The sequence below is a fragment of the Micromys minutus genome (genome assembly GCF_963924665.1).
Source record: "Micromys minutus genome assembly, chromosome: 2".
In the NCBI taxonomy this organism is placed as follows: domain Eukaryota; kingdom Metazoa; phylum Chordata; class Mammalia; order Rodentia; family Muridae; genus Micromys; species Micromys minutus.
In genome coordinates this window covers 96,994,299-97,021,665 of record NC_137971.1, presented here as the reverse complement: position 1 = coordinate 97,021,665, position 27,367 = coordinate 96,994,299, and the positions used below count along the sequence as shown (strand labels likewise).

The window sequence follows — 27,367 nt, the reverse complement described above, 5'->3', positions numbered from 1 at the left end:
CTATGGTGAACATTAATTTGCCAATTTAGATTTGTATATGCTAGCACAGATTTATAGTCCTTGACTTGAGAGGCAGAGACAAAAGGATTATAAGATCCAGGCTAGTCTAAGCTACAAAATGAGGCTGAGTCAAAAGGCAAAACAAGAATTAATATAAAAATTAAATCTTTAAGACCCCATCTCATAATAAAAAATAAAATAAAGTAAAAAGAAGAACATGCATTTGGGCAGTTTCCTTTATAATTGCACAAGAAGACCTCTGACTGATTTTGTGAGTCTTCATGCTGACTCATGAAGCCATGACAGCTAAGCACTGAGATTGGGTAAGAATAAGGTCTGAACACCAGTGTAATGCCTCAGAGTGGGTAAAGCTCTTGGCTGTGTAGTCCTGATGGAGTTCAAGCTCAGGAGGCCTGAGGAAAAAGAGAACCAACTTGTGAAAGTCTTCCTCTGACCCCTGCCATGTACTGACACAGCCATGCAGTTAACTATAATAATAAAGCTCAATATTAAAAGTGAATATTTAAGTTCTGGTGGCAGATTTACTATTTAACTCACTCTACTAGTGGTGTTCAGCATATATATGTATATAAATCTTTTTTCTAAAGACAGAAAAAAAGTAACCTTCTGCCTCTCCTTTTCTCCCAGTGCATTTAAGTTTTGACTCTGAGTGTTATAAAACATTTTTGGTTTTTTGAAACAGGATTTCATATATCCTAGAATGATCTTGAACTCTTGACCCTGCCTCAGCTCTCCAGTGCTAGGGTTATAGGTGTGTCTGTAAGTGCCCCTGCCACGCTGTCCAGTGCAGTGTTGGGGCGCTAAGCAGCCCTCTCCCACCTCTGCCGTCCTCCCAGCCCTGTTCATAGCAATGGTTTACATCTTTATATTGCATCGATAGTTAATTGCCTCTGCTCTCCCGTAGAATACAAAGCCCTTCGAAAGCTTTGGCCTGGTTTCTTCAACTTTTCTTTATTCTTACTTCATTTTTGGATTCTTCTTGTCTTTCTATCCCTCAAATTAGTTGTCATTACTACCTATGCTGTTGGTAACTTAGAAACTCAAACTCTTATCTGGGTGTGGGAGCACCATTAGTAACCTCAGTCCTCTCTGTGAGATTGTAAGCAGCCTGTCCACAGAGTGAGTTCCAGACCAGTCAGGGCTGCTGAGACCCTGTCTCCCAAGATACAAGTAATTAAACAAATAAAATACTTAGAAATATTTTCATTTTAGTTACTGCTTTCTTATAAGGAAATCATGTCACTTATGAGTCTTACAGGAATATGCTTGATAGAATTAATTCTCATTCTAATATATATTTTATATTTCAACAAAGATATATACAATTATTGTTTAGCATATTGTTGCTTCTCAGTTTTTCAAGTTTCCTTTTGTTTATCATTGACTGGCCCAACCATATGACAAAATCTAATATCATGTATTTCTCTGAACCAATAGTTATGCTAATGCACAGGATTATTTGTTATAATTCTCACAACAGTCCTGTAATGAGGTGCTATGATTGCCTTAATTCTGCAAGTGAGTTCATTAATAAATAAAGAGGTATCAGTCAATGATAGCTGTTCATTTGACAACTCATTTCAATACCAATATTGATCTGAGTCACTGTAGTACATTCAGGGATTAACAAGCTTAATGGGTTTAAGTTGCTGGAAGCTGGAGGAAAGTCATTCAAGCCTTGAAGCCTTAGAGATGTGTAAAACTGCTGCTCAGGCAACTGTCTCATTCCTCTTAGGTCATGGAGGAACTCTTCAAGGTGACCACCAAGGTGGTTCTATCACACTGTCCTGAAGATGTTGAACTATGTCACCAATTCATAGCTTCTGGCCAGAAGGTAATAAGCTTGTGGATACAGCCAAATACATAGCTCGTTAAGTATATTAAGTATACATGGTGAATATACTTACATTTAAACTTTGTTCTCTTTTTGTCTTACCAAGGGCAGACTAGAACATATGCTAAAAAACAACTTCCTAATGTAAGTAGATATTATAATTTTTCTGGATTTTACTCATATTTGACTACTATATTATATTGAGTTATAATTTTTATTAATATATCTCTGTGTTTATCATACCATATAGAGGCAAGACCCATATTCTAATTGTTTTTATTGTTCTTACACTTAAATCATAGTTGATAACCCATGTGCCATTAAATAAGTGAATTATAGCAAGATAAAAGAATATAGAAATTGTGGTTTATATTACTAAAATTCATACCTTATGTAGTAATCCCTTGGCATCCTTGGAGATTGGTTCCCAGAACCCTAGATATACTAAAATCTGCGTGGTTAATACCCTCTGTAAAATGGTGTATTACTTGCATATAACCCATAGCCATCTACCATATCACCTCTAGAGTACTTATAATGTCTCGTGCCAACTACCATAGTGAGTATGTCAAATACCCTGATTAGATCCCCAAATAAACTAAGTAAATCATGCCTTTTCTTCCCCCCCCCCCCACCTTCAAGCACTTTGGAAACGGTTTTTGGAAAGGCAAAGAAATATCCTTTATAGATGTCAAGAAATATACTTAGTAGGGAGACTTTGAGAGGCCCATTAAGGATATCCAGTGTCAGAGCTGTAATCTGAACTTGAAAGCCCTGCATTAATTAGGAGGGAGTAGGGGTGAGGAAAAATGGGGGAGAGCATTATCCCCTGAAGAAATGTTTTGAGTCATTATTTCTTCATAACGAAACATAACAACTGTATCAAAACTACTGCTTCTTAACATTTCTCAGTGTAATTGGCAGATCATATGAAGAATTGGTGGACTAGAACAATAGGATGTCTAAGGAAAGAGCTGCTGACAAACTGTTTCTCATGTATAGATACTTAATTTTTGAATGTACTTATCACATTATAAAAGTCACGTCAAGTTGAAGCAGTTAGTATTACTAAGTAGTGGAGTCAGAAGAGCACAGCCTAAGACTCCTACTGCGGTGGAACACATGAACATATGAACATTAGACACTGCCTTAGCCCTTGAAAAGCAGGAACTGAGTCAGCAGACTGCCTCTCACTTTACATATGAGATCTCTGGCAAGTTGCTCATACTCTCCCTAAGCTTCAGATTCCCTTCTGCACAGTACTCAACTCTCAAATTATTACTCTCACAACCAACCACCACCACTGTTTCCTTAGAAATGCAGAGTGTAATATGAATAGATTGTTCTCTCTAGAACAAAATCTGTCACTAAAAACATGGCTTTGGGAGCTGGCCTTGTTTGTACTGTAAAAACATTGTCTAGTTGACTTGTATAGGTATGAAATTCAGAGCGTAAGTTTGTACTGAGTAGATTGAGTTCAGGGTCCTTCAGAAAGCTTTTGTAGATTTTTAAAAAACCATCCAGAATATTATCACAGCATCTCTTCTTATAAAAACCATCCAGAATACTATCATAGTATCTTTTCTTGTAATTTGCAAGGAAACTGGAGCTTCTCTGCTATGAATGTGTTCATATGCTTCTGGCACATGTGCATTTTTTATGACCTTGTGAAAGGGAGGCCATTACATTTGACAGTATACTTCAGAATACATAAAGATTATGTTTTGATACAATAATTCTATTTTTTCATTTGCATTAGAGAGGTGTTTAGTCATGATTTATAGTAGCAAAAGATTGGAAACATCTGAAATGCCAATAATGGGTAATTAGTAAAAGTAAACACACATACAAATATACTTAGAATGTTATTTTAATTTAAAAAATGAAGTTCCTGCCAAGTGATGGTGGTGCACACCTCTAATCCCAGCACGTGGGAGACAGAAACAGGCAGATCTCTCAGTTTGAGGCCAGCGTGGTCTACGGAGTTCTTAGACAGCTAGGGCCACACAGAGAAACTCTGTTTCAAAACAGGTTTTGGCAGTGGATGTAGCTTAATTGGTAGAGAGCTTCCCTCGCAAGCATAAAGAGCATCGTCATGTTTGGTCCTCAGCATAAAACTGCATGTGGTGGCATTTGCTGTAACCCTGGTGCTCAGGAAGTAGAGGCAAGATGATCAGGGCTACCTTCAGCTAGCCAGGGCCACATGAGACCTTGTCTAATAAAACAAAGTTGTCATCGCAATATAGTGATCAGTAGCATATAATCTCAAGTAAAAGTGTATTTGGTGTGTGATCTGACATTTACTAAGATAGTTGTTATAAATATTCACATATTTGTAATCTCCTAAAAGAATATACATAAAATAGTAAGATGGAGGGGCTGAAATTCAGAGCACTTGCTGTTCTTACAAAAGCACCCAGGTTCACTTTTCAGCACACACATAGTGGCTCACAACCATCTATAACTCCAGTTCCAGAGGTTCTGATGCCTTCTTGTAGCCTCCCTGGGCACCAGCACACGTGTAGTAAACATACATACACACAGGTGGTCATAAAGTAAAATAAAAACGTGAGAAGAAATGAATTCAGTGGCTGTGGAACAAGGCAGGAGACATAAGTGCTTTTATTTTTCCTCCTTCCCTCCTTCCCTTCCCTTCCCTTTTTCTCTCTAACCATCTTCTCCCTTTGTTGCTCAGACCAGCTTTGGACACCTGGCCTTAAGCAGTCCTCCTACCGCAGCTTTTAGGTGTGCACACTTGTGCAATGGACTTTTTCATGTTAGGCATGAGAATTTATTAGTGAGAAAACCAATAGCTGAGACTGTCTTCAACAGTCTGACTTAGAATGCTTAGAATTTGTTACGAAGGCTTTTACCAAGGCCTGAAGAAGTGTTCATGATCTGACTGCCGTTCTCATCAAATTTTCTGGGCTCTGCCCCCTTGCTCAGTATGCTCCAGTCACACTGACCTTTCTGTTCTTCAGTGGGACTAACTTCCTCACAGAGGCCCTGCACTTGGTATTCTTTGAGTCTAGTGTTTTCCTCTCGGTTATCTATACAGTTCTGGTTGTTTGTTTTGCCTTTTTCATTTTCTTATGCAGGTTTCTCTTCAGATGTCACCAACTCAGAGTGCCTTTCCTGAGCATCTCCTCTAAAATGGCACCCAGACCCCTGCCCTGCTGTATTTCTCTTTGCAGTAGTCATCTTATCACTGTTATTGTTTGTTTAATTTGCCCCACATGTCCACGCACACATCTTGGCATCAAGAAGGCAGAAGCTTTCTTTGGCTTCCATCATTTCCAGAGCCTGGAATACGGCTTAGCACCGAGTAGCTGTGGCACACAGGTCCACTAGATGAATACATAATTGACAGCCTGTAGAGAGCCGCTTGCTCTTTGGGCCTCAGTGTGTCACTCCTTTTAGTGGAGCCACCGGCACAGCGAGGGTGTTGAGAAGCTCTGCTTTCTGACCTGACTTGCGCACGTTGCGTGCCGGTCAGGAGACCTAACGAATGGCCACCTCTCTTCACGCAGCTCTCATCTCGGTAAGGTCAGGCCAGCCTGAACTCCTGACTACATGGTGCTCATTTAGGGCCTCGCAGATTATACTCAAATTGGTTTGGTTCTTTTCTGGTTTAAAGGGGCCTAGTGTAAAATAGTTCTGCCGTGTTAACCTTTCTCCACTGCTGTGTTGTTTTCTTTCAGCATTTCTTATACGGAAGCAATTGAGATCTTAAAGCAAGCGTCCCAGAACTTCACCTTTACGCCCAAGGTAGTGTGTGTGAGTATGAGTGTGTGTGTGTGTGTGTGTGTGTGTGTGTGTGTGTGTGTTTATTACTGACATAAGTATTTGTGGAACTGTGCATAGCCTTAGTGAGATTGTTGAACATGGTTGAGAATAGCTTTGAGATAAGTTTCACTGTGGAGCTCTGGCTGACCAGGGACTCATAGAAACTAAGGTGGCCTGAAACTCACAGAGAACCACTTTCTCCTACCTCTCAGTTGCTAGGCGTAAAGGTATACACCACCATGCTTGGAATAAAAATGACTTTAGAAGAGAATTCTGTCATTTGGAAGAGATATAATTAAAGGCTTTAAAGGAGTACATACCAAGTTGGTGAGATGAAACTTGAAAAGGAAAAATGATAATGGTAGATTATTACTGCAGAGATCAGATAGTTCAGTGCTTCGACATGTATATTCCAACTAATGTTGAAAGCTGATAGACAAAGAAGTTACAGGATTAAGTCTATCTGGGCAACGAAGTCCAGTGAGGTGGATACGTGGAAGCAGTTGTAAGTGGTGTGCGCAGTACACACTCTGATGCAGACGGCAGGCGGTCCGGACCAAGAATACATTCTCAGTTCATTTAGGGCTGCAGTCTGGCTCCACCAAATGCCAACTACTGCAGTAGTGTTTGCTTTTCCCTTGTCCTCTTTCTGGATTCTTTTCATATGATATTCTGAGTATGGTTCCCCTTTCTCTACTTCTTCTAGGTCCTCCCCACTTCCCCTCCATCTGGATTTATACCCTTTGCGTCTCTTATAAAACAAATTGGTTTTTAAGAGATAATAATAAAATAAAACATAATAACATAAAACAAAAACTAATATATTGAAACTGGACAAAACAAAGTCCAAGAGAAGACATGGGAAACAGGCCCACTCGCCCATGCTCTTCAGACTCCCACAGACACACTGCATGTGCTGCAGACCGAGCGCAGACCTGTGCCTGCTGCTCAGGCTCTCGCTCAGTGAGCTTTGATCATGTTGATTTACACCTTGTTTTCTCGAGTCCTCCATCCTTTCTGGTTCTTACACTCTTTCCACCTCCTCTTCTGCAAGGTTCCCTGAGCCCTGAGGGCAGGGATTTGGTGGGGACACCTCATTTTGGGCTGAGTGTTCCAAGGCTTCTGCACAATGTCTGGCTGTGTCTCTGTCTTTGCTCCCATCTGCAGGAAGAAGCTTCTCTGATGATGGCCGAGCCAGGCCCTGACCTATGAGCATCATTAGCATTCATTTTAAGACCAGTAATATTTTACCCTAGAGCCCTGGGCTATTTACTCTCAGATTTTTGGTCACCAAACAGTGTCAGGTATAGGTTCCAGCTCGTGGAGTGGGCCTTCAGTCAGATCAGATAGATATTGGTTGGTTACTCCAGCAAGCTTTGTGCCACCATTGAATTAGTGTATCTCGAAGCAGGACATCATTGTCAATCCAAGGGTTTATGGTCGGGCTGATATTTATTTATACATTTGTTTGTTTTTATAGCTTGTAGAGTACCCTCTATACCAAAGATGACAGAAATTAAGGGTGAAAGTTCTTTATATACAGCAGCTCGACTTTTCCACTTTCAATCACCATTGTCTCCAGCAGTTGGGCCTTGCCATCGGTTTGTGGAGAGCAACTGATGGGCCCTAAGCTGGGTTATTTGGGGATTCCCACGAGACCCCTTTGACCAACAGCTCAATTAGATGTAACCTAAACCAAGTTCCAGAAGCTTCCTTTGATGACAAGAGATAGGCAGGTGGGGCTCTGCCCTTCCCCATTGCTTGGCAGATTCAGCTATAGCATCTCCACACCATGTCTTCAGTGCCTGAGACTCTCATCTCCGTCTCTGTGTTCTGATGGTGAGGCTTACCTGTGAGGGTCCTGTTGCATTTCCAAAATTTTCATTTCCAGATTTTCCTTAATTTGGGGATTCTTTATTGATTCTATTTCCACTTTCAGGTCTTGAACTGTTTCATTCATTTCCTTCTGCTGCTTGTTAGTATATTTATAGATTTCTTTAAGGGATTTTTTTTCTTCCTTCTTTAAGAACATCTATCTTTTTTTATAAGGTCTTTGTCATATGGTTCAGCTAAAATACTCAGGGCCTGCCATGGGCTCTAGTGGAGAAGTGTTCTGGCTGTTGTTGATGTGTTTTTACATTGGCATGTAGCCATCTGGGATTGGGAAAATTGTAATTGTTGCTGATGATATCTGGTCTTTGTGGGGTGGGTGTTTGGTTCTTCAGGGATCCTGGTAGGTGTGGCCACTGAGGGTTCCAGGTCAAATGTGTTTCTAAGTATTGAGAGCTAACAAAGGAATAGGGGTGATCCGAGGGTGGGGCTGAGGGGGTCCCCGGGAGAGGAAAGCAGGACATTCCACCAGGATCTCTGCTTAGTCCTCTAGGAGTGGAGGTAGAGAGAGTAATGAGAGGCCACAGTACAAGCTGAGACTGGGGTGACCTGTGAATTCCCAGGGAGTGTCTACTAAGTTTGCAGGCTGGGATAAAGTAACAAGTTGGAGGTGAGAGATCTGTGTGACCCACTGGTGAGAACATGGTGTGGCTGCAGCAGGCAGTTTGCTACAGAGCTGGGGATAAGGCTGGAGGATTGGCTTTAGGGGAGCTAGGGGAGAGGTGACCATCTTCAGTTAGCATAACTGCTTCCCTGGCTGGAGTCTAGTAATGGTGTCTGTCTCCCCCACCCCGACACAGGGTTTCTCTCTGTAGCCCCGGCCATCCTGGAAGACCAGGCTGGCCTCAAACTCAAGAGATTCATTCACCTGCCTCTGCCTCCTGAGTGCTGGGATTAAAGGTGTGCACCATCACTGTCTGGGTAAATAATGTTTTCTTACTCTTTATTTTCCCCCTTCGTTCCCCTTCCTTTACTACCCATAACTGGTATATTTATTTCCCTTTTTTTCTCCTAATTGGATTGCCAGTAGATGTTTTGATTGACACCAAATGGAGATATGGTAGAGAAAAATACTGTTTGTGCAATGATACTTTCTCTATGAGTGACACAGTCATTCAGCTTTGAGTTATTTGCACGCTCATTTGGTACAGACCTCTGTCTCTTGTTGGTCTGTAGTATACAAACACACAGGAGACCCCTGTGTTTTCTGTGGCCAGTCAGACATCTGAGAGGTCAAGACTGCAAACAAAGTCATACTGACCTCAACAGAAAAAAACAGTAATACAAATAAATTACCTGGATTATAAAATTGTGATTTTTTTTTAACTTACCTTTATAAAATCAGGAGCAGTTTTACGAATTTTGTTTATCTTTAACCATTTATATGCAGGCCAGTCTATATTTAGTTAGAGGAATTTCTCTTAAAGAAATGAATCTAAAATAGTTTTCCCTAATTCTCTGTCTTGTTTAAACTTCTTGTTTAAAACGTTTGAGGAGTAGGGTATTACCCAACCTGTGCGAATATGATGCTAATAAGCCTTTACACAGTGTTTCACAGTAGTCCCATCTGGAGCTGTTACGCGCTCTTACACAGTTTGTTAGCAACTTGAGCTTCTTTGCTGGATCTCATGTGGTCCCGCTGGCCTCAGACTTTCTATGTTAAGGCTGATGCTGATCTTGTGTCTACCCCTCAGTGGCTGGCACTATAGGTGTGTACCACCAGCCAGCAGCACTTGTTGGTCTTAAAGTCAGTTAATTCTTTGTGAAATTTCTACTTTGATGTTTTCTATCAAGCTTCATGAAGTCAAGAATGATTCCATTTTGGGGTTTGCTTATTTGTTTGGTTATTAGGGTTTGCTGTTGTTGTTTTACTACTATATCCAATATTAAAAAGGCCACCTGGAATTTAATAGTCACAGTGGTAGTTACTAAATAAATAGACTGAACAGTATTACTACATAGTCATCAAAGAACATTTTGCATATGAGTTAACTTTTATTAAAATAGAACTTCACTGAGAAAAGCCATTTGCTAAAGATGGGCTCAGTATTAGAAGTCCTATCATCCATCATTTAACTTCCTGAGACTTAGAAATAGTCACTAGGGCAGAAGCTCTAGGCAATATTAATTTTAAAAAACATAAATTCTGTATCAGTCTGATCCTTGTTGGAAAGTGTTTTGTTTTCTTGCCTGTGCTGTGCTTGCTGACTGCTGCTCCCTGAGGTGGGGCAGAAACAATAGTGTTTTCCTACTGATTTCAGCTTTCATCTTTCCAGGCCGTTGGCTGTTCTTCTTACAAGCATTCCCCTTTGGTTTAGTCAGCTGTGTAACCTCAGCAGGCAGCTGCACACATCACTGAGCCCCAAGGGCAGAGAGCCCTTGGAACTGGAACAGCTATTTTCACGTGTGTATTTTAGCCCTTTCTTCTTGTTTTCTCATTACAGTGGGGTGTTGATCTACAAACTGAACATGAGAAGTACCTGGTGAGACACTGTGGCAACATACCAGTCTTTGTCATTAACTATCCATCAGAACTCAAGCCCTTCTACATGCGGGAGAATGAAGATGGTCCTCAGCACACAGTAAGAAGGCTCTAAGTATGGTTCATCATCTGAGTCTGCATCCTCCCTGCCTTGTTTCATTTCATTAACTTTAAAAATATTTTCTTAAGTTATACCATCAGTCTTTCCACAGAGCCCAATGTCCTATAAACATTCTTCTCATTTTTCTCACAGAGGGTCTTAGTTTAGCAGATCCAAGTGTGAGTGGGCTTCATTTTGCTTTCACTTTTCTCTGAATAACTGAGTTCAGGAAGTAGCCTAGAGCACTGGGTAACAACACCACGGTGATGTCAGGTTCAGTATAGATTGGGAGACTCCTGGGAAAGAAAGCTTGCTGGAGCTCAGATAACACTGCTGGCATGATCAGGCAGGAGAGTTGGGTTAGAGTTCTTTCATCTGGGCTGTATATAGACACAGTGAGGGAAGGTAGTGGAGGGATGGAGGGTTCTTAGTAGGTCCCCTCACAGGCCTCATCTGTCTTCTCTATCTGCATGGATTGGTTCTCTGACTCTTCACTCTGTTTCTAATTGATTTTTCTCTTCTAATTTATTTTCTGCTTACAAAATGAGATATAACATAAAAATATATTTTGACTTATAAGAAAGAGACTTGTTTAATTGTTTTATATGTTACATTATTAGTTATATCTGTAAGACAAATATGTTTATCTCAAAATAGGTTAAAACCCTAAATTTTGTTGTCCAGTATCTCACCATTTACTTGTAGAAAACGAAGTTTATATTGTAGCCCACAAGTAAGCAAAACACCCTTGTCTTAGGTATGTATAGATATCTGAATGAAAGTTTCCTGCTTTCTTCTACAATGTTATAAGACAGTATTTGTCACAGACTGCAGTCAGCAATTTTGCCAAGAAACTTGTTTTCTCTATTTACAAAGGAAAACTTACAAAGATGATTTAGCTCTACTGTCCCTACCCCACAGTTACGTGGTACATTCTCATGTTCTGCCCCTCAGTGTAGTATTTCTCATTGTACTCCATTCTATACTATGGTAAGTCCTCTGATTGAGTCCTTCCTTCTCTGTATAAAGACTTAACTCTTAATGGGGCTGCCCAGGCAGCGGGACCCTGATTCAGAGTCTGTGTAGCAAGTGGAGAATCGGTAACACTTTATAGCAATGTGTCTGTTTCCTGTTTAAATGTAACTTTCTTGGTCTTCACTCTCCCTCCGGATTGCGCCCTGTCTGCTTGTTCTCCCCTTCGGACAGCCACATTTTCTGCTCCTTTTTGTTACTGGGACACAGTTTCCTCTTCTGCCACCTACTACAGCTGCTCCTGTTCAGCTCAGTGGTGATCTTCATGTCATTAAGCCCAGGGACTTTCAGAAATCTTTTTGATTTGACCTGTCTGCATCTTCCTGTTCTTAAAACCCTCTTATCCATGGGTGTGTGGTGTCCTGTCCTTTCATGTCCTCTCTCTCTTCACTGGTCACTCTAATTAATCTCTCTACAGATTTTTTTTCTCCAAGTTTATCAGATGTTGGAATTCCTTAAGTCTAATCCTACATTTTCTTTGCTCTTGCCCAGGTAGTTTCATATGTTCCAATAGCTTATCCTTTGTTTTCACATAATTAGAAATTCACCTTAAATTCAGCTTCTCTTTAAACTTCTGGGCTCATATCGTTATTGTTTTAATTGCTATTATTATTACATTTATTTATCAGAAGGTACACATGCATGTCATTGTAAGTGTGTAGAGTTTACTGTGTGGAACTCAGGAGATCCACCTCGGGCATCAGCCTTACTGGTGAGCACCTGTATCCCCTGAGCCATCTCATCTGCCTCGTTAGTTGCTATGTAATGCTAAAGGCTTGTCAAAGGCGGTGACCAGAACTGAGTGCATGACGACTCTCTCCCTTCTAGTCCTATTCTATCTGTTCTTCTTCTTCCTTCCTTTCAGTAGGGTCTTAATAAAAAATCTGAACTCAATGTGTAGAGTAGGCTGGCCCAAAACTCAAAAGAGAACTCTTAGTCGTGTGCTGGTAATCACAGCTGCTATGAGTTTATAAGTACAGTGGCACTGTCATATCCAGAGGACAGCATTTCACAGTAGTCTATGCTCAAACTCTCACATCCTTGTCCATGATGGTCCCTGACTGTGATACCCCTGTCCTGGTTGGTGCTGAGCAGTCCACAGACGCCTGTTCTCTGCACTTTGACCAGTTGTGTGTCTCTGTATTAACCACTGTCCACTGCAAAGAGAAGCTTCACTGGTGAGGCCTGATCACTGCACCTCTCTATGGGTGTGAAGCTTGTGTTTAAAAGACAATTTTATCCATTAGCAACCTTGTAGTAGGAGGTCATTATTTCCATAGCTACAGGTTCTTGGCCATGAACCTTAAAGTCAGTGAGAAAGTGATCGGTTACCGCCAAAACACCCATACCACTGTTTTATCAATGAGCATCTTTGCCAGGCTGGACATTACAAGCTACTGACTCTTCATCCATTCTGACTTTTAACACAGGATTTTTTTTACTCACATGAGTCACTACTTAATTGATGGCTTTCCTTTGTCTAGAGCACCCACAGATCTCTTTGTTACTTATTGACAGATAGCGCCTCAGGCCTAGTGCAAGGACATGACAAGTATCTAATAATCTATTTTGTGTAGGGACAGGCCATTGGATGAATACAAACCATCAAAGTTTTAGGCTCAGGGTGAGCGCAAATGCATAGTAACTTGATTTGTTAAGGAAAATGGGGCCAGTTGGCTAGGAACTTTTACTATAAATTTCTTGAGCAATAGCAATGATATAAAAGAAAATATAATGGCCCAGAGTTACATACTCTTGGGTTCAAGTTACAGTTGTGTGTTTTACATATGTGATTGAGCTAAGCGTGGTGGTACATACTTTTAATCCCAGCGCTGGGAGACAGAGGTAGGCAGATCTATGACTTCAAGGCTAGCATGATCTACATAGTGAGTTCCAAGTTAGCCACGGGCAACATAGTGAGACGCTGTCTCAATAAGACAAACAGCAGCAATAAAAATAAACTATGCGACTGGTCTTAGGCAAGACACTGAATCCCTTTGAATTTTAATTAAGCTGTACATGTTTATGATCATTCTCAGTTCCTAGTAGTTGGACTGACCCAGCTGGGAATTTCTAGTTGGATCTTTCAGAAAGTTTCAGTCAGGGTTCTAGGTAGGACTGACTATCTAGGCCTGAGGATTGGTAATGTATAGAAAGTGTGAATTACTGTTTGGAGTAGCAGGAAATTAGTAAGTATGATGTTGTCTCTCTTCCATTTTAACTTGTGATAACTTTATTGTGAAAGATACTGTAGTGTCCAGTGTCTGTGTGTGTGACACTGTAATGTCCAGTGTCCATATGTGTGACACCGTAGTGCCCAGTGTCCGTGTGTGTGACACTGTAGTGACCGGTGTTCGTGTGTGTGTGTGTGTGTGTGTGTGTGTGTGTGTGTGTGTGTGTTAGTGTGCTGTCATCTGAGTCCTGAGGAGATAGTAATGCTCTATGTGTCTTTCTTACCTTTGTACATTCCAGGAGGCCAGCATTCTCTTTGACAATGCCTCAGATCATACAAGGGCTATAACAAGACTTTAGTGTACCTCCATAATTTTGAATATATGCATATAGCTTCTCATTACCACATTATTTAACTAACATATCTACATTTAACCAAGATAGTTACATTAGCCATAGATAGTAGCATTTATGTTACAGCCTCCTACCCCCACCCCAACCCACCCCCGAAAAAAGTGCCTGTTTCTACTCCTGAAAACTTGAGTAGCGAATGTACAAGCCTTGGGGTATATGAATTAATACTGTATTTCTTTCAGTGGGACAGGTTTGCCAGAGTTTATGCAAGAAATTCCTCATAGTTAGCTTCAGCTGTCAAGTAGACAGCCCATGGTTATCTGGGGGAAGTCTCCATCAGGAGATTGCTTCCATCAGATTGGCCTTTGGGCATGTGTGTGGGGCATTCTTGATTGCTAATAGATATAGGCAGGCCCAGTCCACTGTAAAGTACCATCTCTAGGTGAAAGACCCTCAAAGTGAGGACCCCCATGCTTCGTCCCGGGAGAGGCGACACCCCCAAATCACTCACAAGACGTGATCTTGATGCAAACTGCAAGAGGATTTTTATTCCAAGCATTCTGGGGCCCACATTCATACGCCACGCAAGGGTAGAGAACTGCGGACCCCAAGTGCTTTTATAGGATTCACAACAAAGCCTGCGAATCACAAACCAATCATAGCAAAGCCCACGAATCATAAACCAATCATTTTAAATTATCTAAGCCAGCGCTTTCTAGGCCAATCATTGTAAACCATCTAAGCCCACACTCTGGGGACCAATCAGTTCCCTATAGTCTTGGAGGTCTATATTTGTGTAGTCTTACAGTCTCCTGGGTGGGGGTGACAATGACACTTAGGATAAGTCACTAGGGTGGGGATGGGGGGGGGCGTTCTATGGTGCAAGCAGTTTGCAGAAGACAGGTAAGCTGTTAACTTATCTCCTGTTAACTTACTAGGCCCGGCTTGCATATCCAAGGGCCAGTCCTACGCCCTTTCACCCAGTTTCATACAGATAGCGGCTCTGGAACAGCAAGGAATGTGACCTTATATCTGCTTACTGGCAGAGAGGAGGGTCTAGAATTTGAGGTATTTAGGGCTTCTTAGGCGCAGGGGTTAAGGCTCCTTTAGAGTGAGGTAGCTTGGGGTCCGTGAAGGGGTTAGGCTCTATTTTTTATCCTTTCATAGGCAAGGGATCCTAGGCTGTTTAAAAACTATCTGGGCTGGCAAGATGGCTCATTGGTTAAGAGCACTAGCTGCTCTTAGAGGACCCAGATTCAATTCCCAGCACCTACATAGCGGCTCACAACTTCAGGCCCAGGGAATCCAATGCCTTCTCCTGGCTTCCACAGGCATCAGGTACACATATAGGGAAAACACCCATATACATAAAAATAAATAAATAAAAATGTTAACTTTTAAGAAGAAAGCTAACACAGGAGACAGAAAAGTGAAAGAACAAAGGAAAGGCTGGTTCAGCAGACGCTAGGGAGCAAGCCCGTAAGCAGCTCTCTGCCATGTTCCCTGACACTGCCCTGCCATCTCTCAGGTATCCACTGTGACCTGCAGAGTTAAGATGAAACAAACCCTTTCTCTCATGACGCTTCTTATCATAGTATGTCGCACAAAAACACTAAGCAAACTACAAGATTCAGTAAACTCTTAAGAAAGTAAAACAGTTGTGAAGGTGTGCATGGTGGCTTGCTCGTGCAGTTGGGAGGCTAAGATAGAAGAGCTTCCTGAGTTGAAAGCTAGTCTATCGAGTGATTACATCTCACTATCCCTACCCCAACCCTACAGATAAGCAAAACCAACCAAACAAACAAAAAACAGTAACACAGAGGAGTTTTAATGATATTTTCTCCAGACAAGTGAAAGATGATGATAGAGAAATATTTAACCTGTTTTTAAAACTTTGGGCTGTAGTAATAGAAAACTGGTGTTCCCACAGTCAGGTGTTCATTTATTTTCTTCCACCTTTTCCAGTGAAATGCAGATATGCAGACTGCAGCAAGAGAGCTGGAGGTTTGAACTCTAACACTTGTACAACTTATCACAAGTCACTGAAGGCACCTTAGTATCTCTCTCCTCACAGTCAGAGAATGGGTTAGACTCTGGGAGGCATCTCTGAAAGCCTCTGATTTCATGTAACCCGTTTCTTTTTTCTGACATATATAAGGGTAACACATAAATTACAGTGTATAATTTTGTCATTTGAAGGCCTCATATAATGAATCTAAGGAAACATAGAAAAGGCCACGTGCTCTTGGGTCTGGGACATTGGTCAAATACCCTAAATGCAAGTGAAAAATATGCAGCTATTATGAACGGCTTCTCAGAGAATATTCATTCATAACTTCCATCCATCAGCTGGGTGAGATAGGTCAGGACCAGCCGGTAGTGTTAGAGATAGGTCAAGACCATGTCATAGTGCTTTTATTAACATGGGAGGACATCAGAAATGGTGAAACCTCCATGGACTCTCAGAGAATTATATACTGCGAAGTCACTTGGACAGGCAACCAAGGAATATCCAGTGAATTTCCCGAGCCTAATGAACTGAGCTATGTCAAAAATAACTTGATCCTTGAATCAACAGAAATAGTGAAGAAATTGCTAATTTTACTTAGTGAGGACTAATGATTTCCCTGGCAATTTAGATCAAGTAAAAGTATGCACTGCAGCCTGTCTCAGAAAGCTTCCGGGTTCTTTATAATGATAGGGATAGGGAATATACAAGTGTGTGTGTGTGTGTGTGTGTGTGAGAAAGAGAGAGAGAGAGAGAGAGAGAGAGAGAGAGACTCTTTTTATTGCTCTTCTGTTTCTCTCTCATCTCATTTCCGTATAAACAGTGAGTTTAATAAAGCAGTAGATAGAAGAGAGACTGCAGACGTCCTTTATGCCTTCAGGTAAAATAGGACTGTAAAGGAAGTTGCACTGCAGGCTGGAGAGATGGCTCAGTGGTTAAGGGCACTGACTGCTGGTCCAGAGGTCCCAGGTTCAGTTCGTGTCTCCCACAAGACAGCTCACAACTGCCTATCACTCAAGTTGCAGGGGATCTGAGACCTTACACAGACACACAGCGGGCAAAATACCAGTGCACATAAAAGGAGTAGTTCAGAGTAAAGGAATGACCATATCATCTCACTAAATAACTAAACTTTCAGGAGCAGGACAGGTGTTAATTTTCTCATCATTGTGACAAAATGCCTGACAGACAGCAGCTTGGAAAAGAGAGCTTTGTGTTGCTTATACTTTGAGAGAACACATTTCTTAGTGGTGAAGGTCTGACAAGAGTGGGGCTGCTGCTCACCTTGTCCGCAGTCAGGAGGCAGAGAGGAGGCTTCTCTTCAGCAACTGCAGGTGTGTTGGAGTGTTCACTGCTGCCGCCTGCAGCTTTTAACCTGGCCACGCACTTCTGAGCAAACTCCACACTGTCACATGCTTATGTTCTACTTTGTGCTTTTCCCCCTTAGATCTAAGACCAGTGAGCAGCAGCCACACCACAGCCTGACTGCTATGCTATCTTGAAATTTCCTCTGACAAAGATATTAATCCGTTACTTTAAATTCAGCTCTACACGGGGTCTCAGGACACGGGGTCTCAGAATGCAGCCATGTTCTTCGCCAGAATATAGCACAAACGCCCTCTAGCCACTGCAGCTCCTGACTGAGTCCTTGACTGTATTTTTTGTCTGAATTCTTGGGAGAACTATTACAGAAGTCACTGGAGAAATGTGTTACACTTCTGTGAACTGACAACCTTCTACTGGGTGTCTACCATCTGCTTCTTCAGTAGCATCTGTAGATCAAATCCTTATTCAGACCCTTGGAGACAGAAATCATATTCAATTCTCATAGCACCACTAGCATTGTGTGACAGGATATAGCAGTGAGAATAAAAGACTCCATCAATCAATGAGCCTTCTTGGCTGAGAAAATGAACTGCATCCCAGTGGCCACAGCCCAGCAGAGTAAAGATGTCAGCAGGAGAGCCTCACAAAGGCAGCCTTCAGTGGACCCAAACTCCACAGCTCTGTGCTGTTCACACAGCGTTCAGAAAAGCAACTTCACCACGTATGTTCGTAGTCAAGAATGGAGTCATTCCTTGTGGGTGTGTTAACAAAAGGCACAGAGGGCTTTTAGAAGTGTTAATCTTGTTTTGCTTTTTGATCTACGTTGGTGACACAGTGTGTTCACTTTATAAAAGCTAAAGAACTAGGCAATTTATTTGTATACTTTTATATGTGATGTTAATATTTTAAGTAATTTTGCTTCGGTGGGAAATGCTATTCTTATCACTGCAAATGGTTTCTGAAAGTGTCTACTTAGCTTTGCAAACCAAACTCTGCAACAATATTAGAGGTACCAGGAAGACGGCTCAATGGGTAAAGGTACTTGCCACCAAAGCCTGACAGGCTGAGTGGAAGGAAGAACAAACAACTCCTAGTTACACACTCGCAAGTGCGCATGCACGCTCGAGTGCACGCGCGCGCGCACACACACACACACACACACACACACACACACTATTCTAAAGACCTAGTGGTGGTCTATGAACTGAACTGGAAGACAGAGGGAGGACTAAGGGTGAGTCACAGGTGGTTCCCAAAAGTTGAACTTTTAATTCTAAAGGAGGTATTTACGGAAATGATTTCCTTTCTCTCAGAGGAAGAACTCAGATAACTTGTTTGTTTATATACTTCTCAGCTCATTTCTGCTGGCTAGCTTGGAACTTAGAACTCCCCGAGGAAAGAGAAGGGTGGTAATTACCTTGGCCCTGAGGGAATGGGAGCATTTTTGAGACAAGGTGAAAATTCTTTGAAACCATTAGTATCTTTGTGAGCTATAAAACTTTGCCTGTTTAGCACAAGTAATAAGACTGATTCTTGATCCATAAGAAATAACTAACTTCAGCCCCTGCCGTCTGCCAGCCCATCTGCATCTTCTGCCTGTGGCGTCTGGAGAATATTTTCTCATTCTACCTTCTTTCTAAGAGCAACAGAAGGAAGGACGTTACACTTTTCCATTTCCTGAACATAGCATAGAAGAATTATAAACCAAAAGCTTTGTTCCTGTTTATTAGCCTATTATTTTTAATTGAAAATTGAAGTTTTGAGTACACTGATTGGAATCAAAGAGTAAGAGTCAGAAGGGAACATCATAAATAGAAACCAGGGTTTGCTCAGCTTGAATACCAACATGAATTATTTCGAGACAGCTTTCTGCTGCAGCTGTGTAACTAAGCAGAATCCAAACTCACACCCATGGAGGAAGATGTGCCAGGAAGCAGTCAGGACCTAGAAGATGAAGAGAGTGAAGCAGGTTTGTTTAAGCTGGGAGTTTGGGAAATGTGCAGAGAGTATGCCTGTGGCCTCTGATATCTCCTTAACAAGAGAATGAGTGGGCAGCAGAGCCAAGGTGCTTCCACCATTAAAATTTCCAGGCTGCATTAAAAGCAAGGACATTGTGTATCTCACAGGCATATGGATGGCTCTAGAAAATACGTGAGGTTAACCCAGACCTAAAAGGAAGTGCATGACAGGAACCTAGCATAACTGTCCTCTGAGAGGCTCCACTCAACAACCAGTGGACAGATGCAGAGACTCACACGCAAACAGTCGATGGAGCTCAGCAAGTCTTACAGAGGAGTTGGGACAAAGATGGTGGGACCTGAAGAGAACAGGGACTCCACAGGAAGACCAACAGTCAACTAACTAGGACCACTGGGGACTTCCAGAGACTGAATCACCAATCACAGAGGAGGACTGGCTGGATCTGGCAGACGGGCAGCTTGGTCTTCATGTGTGTCCCTGAAGAGCAGGAGCTGTTCCCCAGCTTGTTTCTCGCCTGCCTGTGGATCCCACACCCCTACGTGGACAGCCTTGTCTGCCTTCAGAGAGGATGTGCCTAGTCCTTGATGGGTTTGGGGGTGGAGGGGTAGACACCCAGAGGGGGGCTTCCCCTTCTGAGAGGAACGCGGGAGGACTCGCATGAGGGAGTACTGGGAGGTGAGGAAGACCTGGTGTTGGGTTGTAAGTGAATAAATAAATAAATAAATTTAATAAAAAAAATTCTAGGCTTCAAAGAAATACAATGGGGATTTATACCTAAAGGACTCAAACTAGGTCACCTTTGAAGTGACATTTTTTTTCTGCAGCTGGCAAATCTTTAATGAGATGATCAGCTCCAATTCTTGATCCAAAACTACCAGCTCTACACCAGTGTTTTGTTTTCTGATCCTGTATTCTGTTCTCTAAAGTAAAATGATTGTTAATACAGAGGATATTTAAGAATTCAAGGTTATGGGCTAAATTTGTCTGATTTGATAAATTCCTCGGAAGACTAACAGCGCACACCGAGGCTCCTGTACCATTCATTTGTTGTTCGGAGTCACAGTGGATTTAAAAGCAGAAATAAGTGTGCTGCATAATTAAGATGTAGATATTTTTTGAAGACAGTTTTCAAAATTTGCAGCTTCTGATGATGTACTATAGCTCAGTGGCTTTCGCCCTTCCTCTTTCATACATGTTCTCATGTGTGGTGACTCCCACCAACCTCTTTCATACATGTTCTCATGTGTGGTGACTCCCAGCCAAAATATATTTTTTGCTGCTTCATAACTGTAATTTTCTACTGTTATGAATTCTATAAATGTAAATATCTGATGTGCAGGGTATCAGTTATGGGACCCCTGTACCCACAGGTTGAGAACCAGTGCTCTAACTGGTTTAGGGCATACCGCCAAAATCTAGCTGACTGGGTAGATAAGAGATGTTAACAGGCTAGTCTCGGAGCCACCTTTACAGGTGGCACATCGAAAATAGTTGTGAGGATTGTTTGTGGTCATCTACTGTCAGTACTTTTGATAATGATTCTAAACTGTGGTTATTTATGGTACTTTGTATTTTTCTTGTGGTCTGATGGAGGAAAATGAGAGAATGACTATTCTGACCTTCATTGTAGTAGAGAAGAAGGAGTTGGAGCAGTACACGCGAAAGATGAGGAGTGAGCAGTGCACACACAAGCTACTCACAACCTCTGCTCCTCCCTCAGTGTGCATTACACTTTCCCACTGTTGACATGAGCCTTGTCATGTGAATTGCATTAGCCAAAGGATTATAAGCAGAAGTGACATAGTATTTTTCACATGTGCTTTTTAAACAGATTTCTATATTCTTTTATACTGACTGCTCCAAAACTTTTAAAGACTTTTCTCTCAACTCCAGGACAGTTTAAAAAGGCAGAGTCATTGTAAACAAGTAGTTTTTTACATTTATCTTTTATGTGTACATATATGCATAGGTCATGGCACATATATGGAGGTCAAAGAGCAACTTGACAAAATTAGTTTTTTCCTTCCACCGTGTGGATTCTGGATCAAACTGGGGTCATTCTGCTTAGCAACAAGCACCTCTTTCTTGGCAGCCCATAAACTGGTAAGTTTTAGTTAGGATTGATACACTCCCTTTCTCTAGCCTCTTGATGTCATTTAGCAATGCCTGGAGATACTTAGGTTTGACACACGAGGCGGTAGAGTATCTGACGTCTAGTGGGCGGGAGCCAATCGTGCTGTTAAGTGCCTGACAGCGGGCTGACTGCAGCCTGCTGGTAGAGCGCATAGAGACCCTAACTTCCACCCCCAGCACCGAAGGGAAAATAAAGTTCTAAGTACATACTTCAGGCCCTTAAAACTAAAAATTATCCAGCCAAGGATGTTATTAATGCTGAGACTTGAAAAACCATGGAGTTTAGGATTATAGCCGACTTCTAGCCTGTTCTCATATAGCCTGTATTACCTCAATTTCATAATAGTTAATGCAAAGTGGTTGAACATATCAGGACTAGGCATTTTTAAGTATGCATGAGTGTAATGCCATGGTGTAAGTTTTAAAGGTGATTCATGAGCTAATGAGATGGCTCAGTGACTAAGAGTGCTTGCTGCTCTTACAACTTCAGTTCCCAACACCCACTTTAGGTGACTCACTGCATGTAGCTCCAGAGTTTTCTATGCCCTTTGGCTCCTGTAAAAGGGGGGCAGGGGGGAGGCACACATACATAAGAGTGAAAGGCTAAAGGTGACTGCTGCAATTGCTATGTTCCAGATAAATAAAAACCACCCAGAATGCCTAAGGAGTGCTGCGGTTACACTGTGACTCCAGTGAACTCGAGTCTCAAGAGGTGTGCAATCAAAGATAAGCATTAGTCTTCTATGCTTCTGTTGAAAAATAGAATTGTAAAACAAAAAACTAAATCCATAATTATTATAATTTAGTTCTGTGAAGAGTGCTGAGATCCCAGAGGTATGTTTTCTGTTTGTTTTAGTTATATTTGCATCAAGACCAAGCAGAGACTGCTGTTGGGTTATATGTTCCTGCAAAAGCAGAACAGCCCACTGGGGCCTCACTCCACCCGCTTCTCTCACCTGCACAGGTGCTTTTCTCATGAAAAGACAGTTGTCTTTTCAGTTCAGGTTATTGATTTTTGTATGTTCTTGCAATATAACAGGGATTAATGCCACTCTTCTTACATAGAATTTTCCTAGTTTAGTTCTTCCAAGTAATTGTGGAGATAAATATATATCATGCATATTCATAACCACACAAAATAATTGTTTTTAAAAACACCCAAAGAATTAAGTCACAAGGTAATACAGATTGCAGATGAACTTTCTAAAACAGAAATAGGTGCTCAGGGAAGTTGCTATTGCAGAGGACACAAGTTCAATTCCCTGCACCCACCTGGCGGTTCTCAGCCGTTTATAACTTCAGTTCCAGGGATCCACTGACCTCTTCCAACCTCTGCAGGCACCAGATGTGCAGCGCTACACATACGTACATGCCAGCAAGACACTCAGATACATCAATCTAAAGTTAAAATAAGCACCACCAGTAATTAAGGACTACAAGCTGAAGCACAGTCATTTTCCTCTATTATAAGTTTTTTTCTGTTTTCTCTGACAAGTGTAGAAAGTAAGAAAATACAAATAAACCTTAAAACCTATGTTCCTATAAAAATGGAATTCCGTTAACAATTTCCTTATGTTGATAACAATCTTTCTTCCATGCCTAAAATGTATTTAAGTGTCTTGCTGATCACACTTGAGTTTTGTTACTGGACTTGATACGGCGTTAGTGCCCTGCAGGTCCACGTCAATCTTTGTGTCTTTGTTCTGTAAGACTAGTTGCTAGGGTTGTTGCTGACTCAGGATATTGCATGTTACGTCTAGGTTGTCTGTAGCCAACTCGCTGACCTGGAATCTGTTTCAGGAGTGTGGGGGCATTGCTCTGTCAGCTCTCTTTCATGTTGCTTATGTCTTTTACTTTTTTATCAAGATAAGAGACTGGAAAAACAGGTATTTCACTGTTTTAATTTGTACTTTTTCAATTAATTAAATAATTCTTGATACCTATGACATACAAAAATTAAGGATTTTTTTTTTCACTTTTAGAATGTAGCAAGCACAGTTACAGAGTAAATGTACGCGGTCCCCATTCAGTTCCCCAGCAAGAGAAAAAAGGAAATTTTTGCTTTCATTAGTCATGTCCAACAAAAAGAGTTACATACCCTGAGAAAGCTGAGTACTTGGCAGGCATGCGGTGTGCTCTGCTCCATCTTCCCTGAGTACAGGATTTAGAGGTACACAGCTGCAGTCCAGCCTCTAAGGGTGGAGACCTCCGGATCAGGAGTCTAAGCCATCCTCACAGCTACATAGTGAGTTCACACCTAGCATAGACCAAATGAAGCTGTGAGTGTGTGTGTGTGTGTGTTGGTTGTATTTGTGTATATTCAGATGTGTATGTGGGGAGGTTGTGAGGCAGGTGGTTGTGTATGTGTGAACATGTGTGCATATGGAGGCCAGAGGTTGCCATTGGCATCCTCAGTCTCACTCTACTTCATACATGTGTGAAGGCTTCAGCTGTAGCTTCTGAGCCCACAGCTGCAGATTTAATAGTCCAACTCGTGGGCTAGGTACAGGGCTCCTCAGTCTCTGCTTTCTGAGTGCTGAGATTACAAGGTGTGTGCCATCACATCTAGCAAAGATTATACTTCTAAACAATGAAGCTATGTAGCTGTTGAGACATCTAAAATATGTAAAGTGATTTTACTGCCAAGAGATTTCTTTTTAAAACTTAAGATGTTGGAATTAGAATTTTTCAAATATAATTTGATCTCTAACATATTCATTACGTGTGTAAGAAAACTGAAGAACATGCTGAAGTCTAACTGTATTTGCCTACTGGTCAGTGATTTTAATACCTCATAACTCTTATTTTATGATCAAAATATAAAAAAGAAAACATGATTTGATCATTTTGTGCTCATTTATTTATAGAATATTAGGGGTTTGCACTTGAATATAGACAGTGGTTCTATTCTAATGTTGAGCTTATGATAGTAATTAAGCCCATGATTTCAGAAGAAATTATTAATGCTCTTTTGCTCAAGATGGTACCTTTTTATTTTGTTTAATATTGTGGAAAATTTACAAAATTCAAAAATATAAAATAGATAATTAGCCAGGCATTATGGTCCATGCATTTGGAGCAGCATTTGGGAACTAGAAGCAAGTGGATGTCTGTGAGTTCTAGGCTAGCCTGGTCTACATAGCAAGTTCCAGGCAAGCCTGAGCTACACATTATGACCCTGTCTCAAAACTATAAATATAGAATTATATAATTAATTTCTCTTTACATTATGTATGCAGTACTCAGATGAGTTTTTACTGACAACCCAGTGTACATTGTTTCTAGTTCATGTTGTCTTTGGAAACACTACAACTTAAGAATTGTTTCCCCTCAAACAAGTATATTGTATAACAGATGTTATGAGCTTTATCAACTCAAGTTTATGTGTGCCCTGTTCTTCAGCTGTTGCATACCTTTTATATTAATTTAGTAGTTCCTTCAATGATACTCAAAGAGAAGAGACTGTTGCATCATACGTATAAATATATGGTTACCAGACTGATGTAGCCAGGTCACCTAATCCTAGCCCCTTGCCCTTTCCTGGTCTGGAGTAGAGACAAACTTTCCTGGGAATCCTGTCCCTAAACAGTGCTTACTGTAGAGCCAGCACAGTGGTTTTTGCTGCTGGCACAGCACTTGGGAGGCAGAGACAAAATGATCACTGAAGTTCAAAGCCACATTTTGAGGTCAGTCTAACCTGCATGACTAGTTCTGGGCAAGCCAGGTTATACAGATTCTTTTCCAAAAAGAATGGAGGCTGGAGAGAATGGAGTTAGAGAAGACATGGGTTCCATTCCCAGTATTCACCTAGTGGCTCTCAACCATAAGTCTTGGGGATCCCATATCTTCTTATAACCACGGGATGCACCAGGCACATATGTACATGTCGGTAAAGTATGCACACATACAAGATAAATATTTTTTTAGGATTTAATTCCTCTAAATCTTATTATACACAAATCTGTAATGTACTGCCTTCTTCACATGGGGCCTTTACTCCATCCAAATACTGTTCGTCAGAACTCACTTAGGTCTTTCTCTTCTCTGCTGTTTCTCCTTGTTCTTGATGGTAGGTATTGCTTGCAAGACTTTTCCTTGAATTTTTGATAATCACACTAATAACGTAAGGGAGAAGAACTCTGCCTATAACTTACTGCATTATTATAATACTAATTTGATATTGAAACAGAGAACATGAACAGAAAAAGTGGATGAGAGTCTAATATTTAAACAGCTAATACAATTGTTTCAAGAAAATGTGCTGTTTGCTTAAAAATCTGAGTGTGGTTGGAATCACCAGGAAGTATAGTATTTCATGGTTGGTTGGTTTCTTCTTTAGGTTGCTGCTGTAGATCTTCTGGTTCCTGGAGTTGGGGAGCTCTTTGGAGGTAGCCTCAGGGAGGAGCGGTACCAAGTCCTGGAGCAGCGACTAGCAAGGTATTGGTCAGACCTAAAAGTATCACACTTAAGTAGCTAGGGTGGGGTCCTCAGAGGTGGTTCCTGCATAATAATAAGCAAAGCACACCTGACTGGCTTGGCACTCGGGCTGGGCTCCAAGTGATCAACAAAGGTTGCTCTGACATCTGTGGGTATCTCTGCCTTGAAGACTGGATCCATTAGCAGTGTGCATGCTTATCTCAGTTAGAGGCCAAGAGAAAGGACTTCGCAGGTTGCAAACCAGCCTGAACTACAAAGTGAGACCCTCTTAAAAGAGAGAGAAAGCAGCCTGTGTGTCCAGCAGAGAGCGCAGAATAAGTTCCAAGGTCATCCTGGTCTCCATAGTGTGTTCCAGGTCAGACAAAATTATACAAAATTTAAGACCCTGTCTTTAAAAAAACAATAAAAGCACTAAAAGCAACATTCCCAAGCCCTTCAAAGCTTCTCCCTCATTTTTCTTACAAACATCCATTTGCTTCTAGTTCCCAAATGCTGCTCCTTTTTATGTACTAGTTTTATGAATGTCATGATCCCGCTGAGTCATAAAGACAGACCGAACTAAGAAAAGAGAAAGATAAAAAAATGCTAAGCTAGCATTTAGCAGTATATTTTCTTTGTGAGTTTTTTTTATTCTTGTATATTCCTGACTTAGTTGTTAGAATAACTTAGTTTTAATTTATTTTTGAGATGTTGAAAATTAACCTATAGATACACAAAACATTTTGGAGATAGAAAGTAGGGGATAATTTCTAATTAAACTATCACTTCTGTGTATTCATGATCTGCCAGAAAACCGTAACTTCCAAACCTGGCCACAGCTATAAACCTGTCTCTGGTTTCCACCTTAGCTATATGGGGTGTTACTTTCTCCAGCCAGTGTCAGTCCTTCTCTTCAACAGCACTGGGTTTTGTCACATTTGGGGGAAACACATTTTGAAAATATCCTGTTAAATTAGCCATTTTTAAGGCTGGCTTTTCCTAATAGAGCCATGCTCTGAAAGTTGATGCTTTCCCAGGATCCCAAGCCATAAATGTCCTCACTAACTTGGTGTCAGAATCCAGCCTTCTTGTCTGCTCTACTGGATGACATTCCAAGAGTGGGACGTAAAGGGTGTTGTGACAGAGTCCCCTTGTTGATTAGAGACCACCTCCTTGCTGCCGCTCACTGTTAGACAGTCCTGGGAATGTTGTGGAACTAAAGGGAGGTCAGAATCTCTAGATGAAACAATTCTAACTTTGCCTAAAAAAAATGTAAGCATGGTAAAAATCGCACGTGGAAAGAAGCCTTGTCTGTTGAAAGTTTTGTCTGTCCATTTTCTTCCATTGCTTCCTTTCTAACATTAAATGCCTAATATCTGATCATATCCAGTGTTTGCCTTCTCAATGAAGTAGATGTGTTCCTCCATCTCATGAGTCTTTCTGTGGCTGTAGCTCACGTTTTCTTCCTTTAGAAAGTTAGAACTTCATTGGTCCTTGCCATTTCAGACATAGTCCTAAATACCTTCTTAAAGGTGAAAGTTAATTCTAATGACCACTAAGAGCTTAAAATGTTACTCCCATTTCTCTAGACAAGAGCTAAATGGTAGTATTATTATGAAAGTAACCTCAGACTTGCACATGTTGTAACTGTCGTGGAATAAAAGCTGTGTCCAGGTGTTTACTGCCTGTGTGTGCCTCCAGGTACCTGGACTAGTCCTGACTACGCTTGTCTTCCTTCCTTCAAGTCCTGTTTTCATTCTACCACATTTATTGCCTACACCTCTGGTTTCATAATACCTCATTGCTTACTGTTAGTATTGATGACCTTATTAA

At 41.2% G+C, this 27,367-nt stretch overlaps 1 protein-coding gene across 2 annotated transcripts in view; it reads left to right on the top strand.

The window, feature by feature from the left end:
* Positions 1 to 27,367, top strand: part of NARS2 (asparaginyl-tRNA synthetase 2, mitochondrial) — a 95,530-nt gene that overhangs the window by 63,355 nt on the left and 4,808 nt on the right. Inside the window, exons 8-12 of one of the 2 annotated variants that reach the window (XM_080913268.1) lie at positions 1,757 to 1,855; positions 1,962 to 1,999; positions 5,557 to 5,623; positions 9,976 to 10,113; positions 25,458 to 25,555. In XM_080913268.1, coding sequence (XP_080769394.1) covers positions 1,757 to 1,855; positions 1,962 to 1,999; positions 5,557 to 5,623; positions 9,976 to 10,113; positions 25,458 to 25,555 — 440 coding nt within the window. The remainder of the gene's footprint in view (positions 1 to 1,756; positions 1,856 to 1,961; positions 2,000 to 5,556; positions 5,624 to 9,975; positions 10,114 to 25,457; positions 25,556 to 27,367) is intronic. The other variant, XM_080913269.1, reaches the window with a different exon arrangement.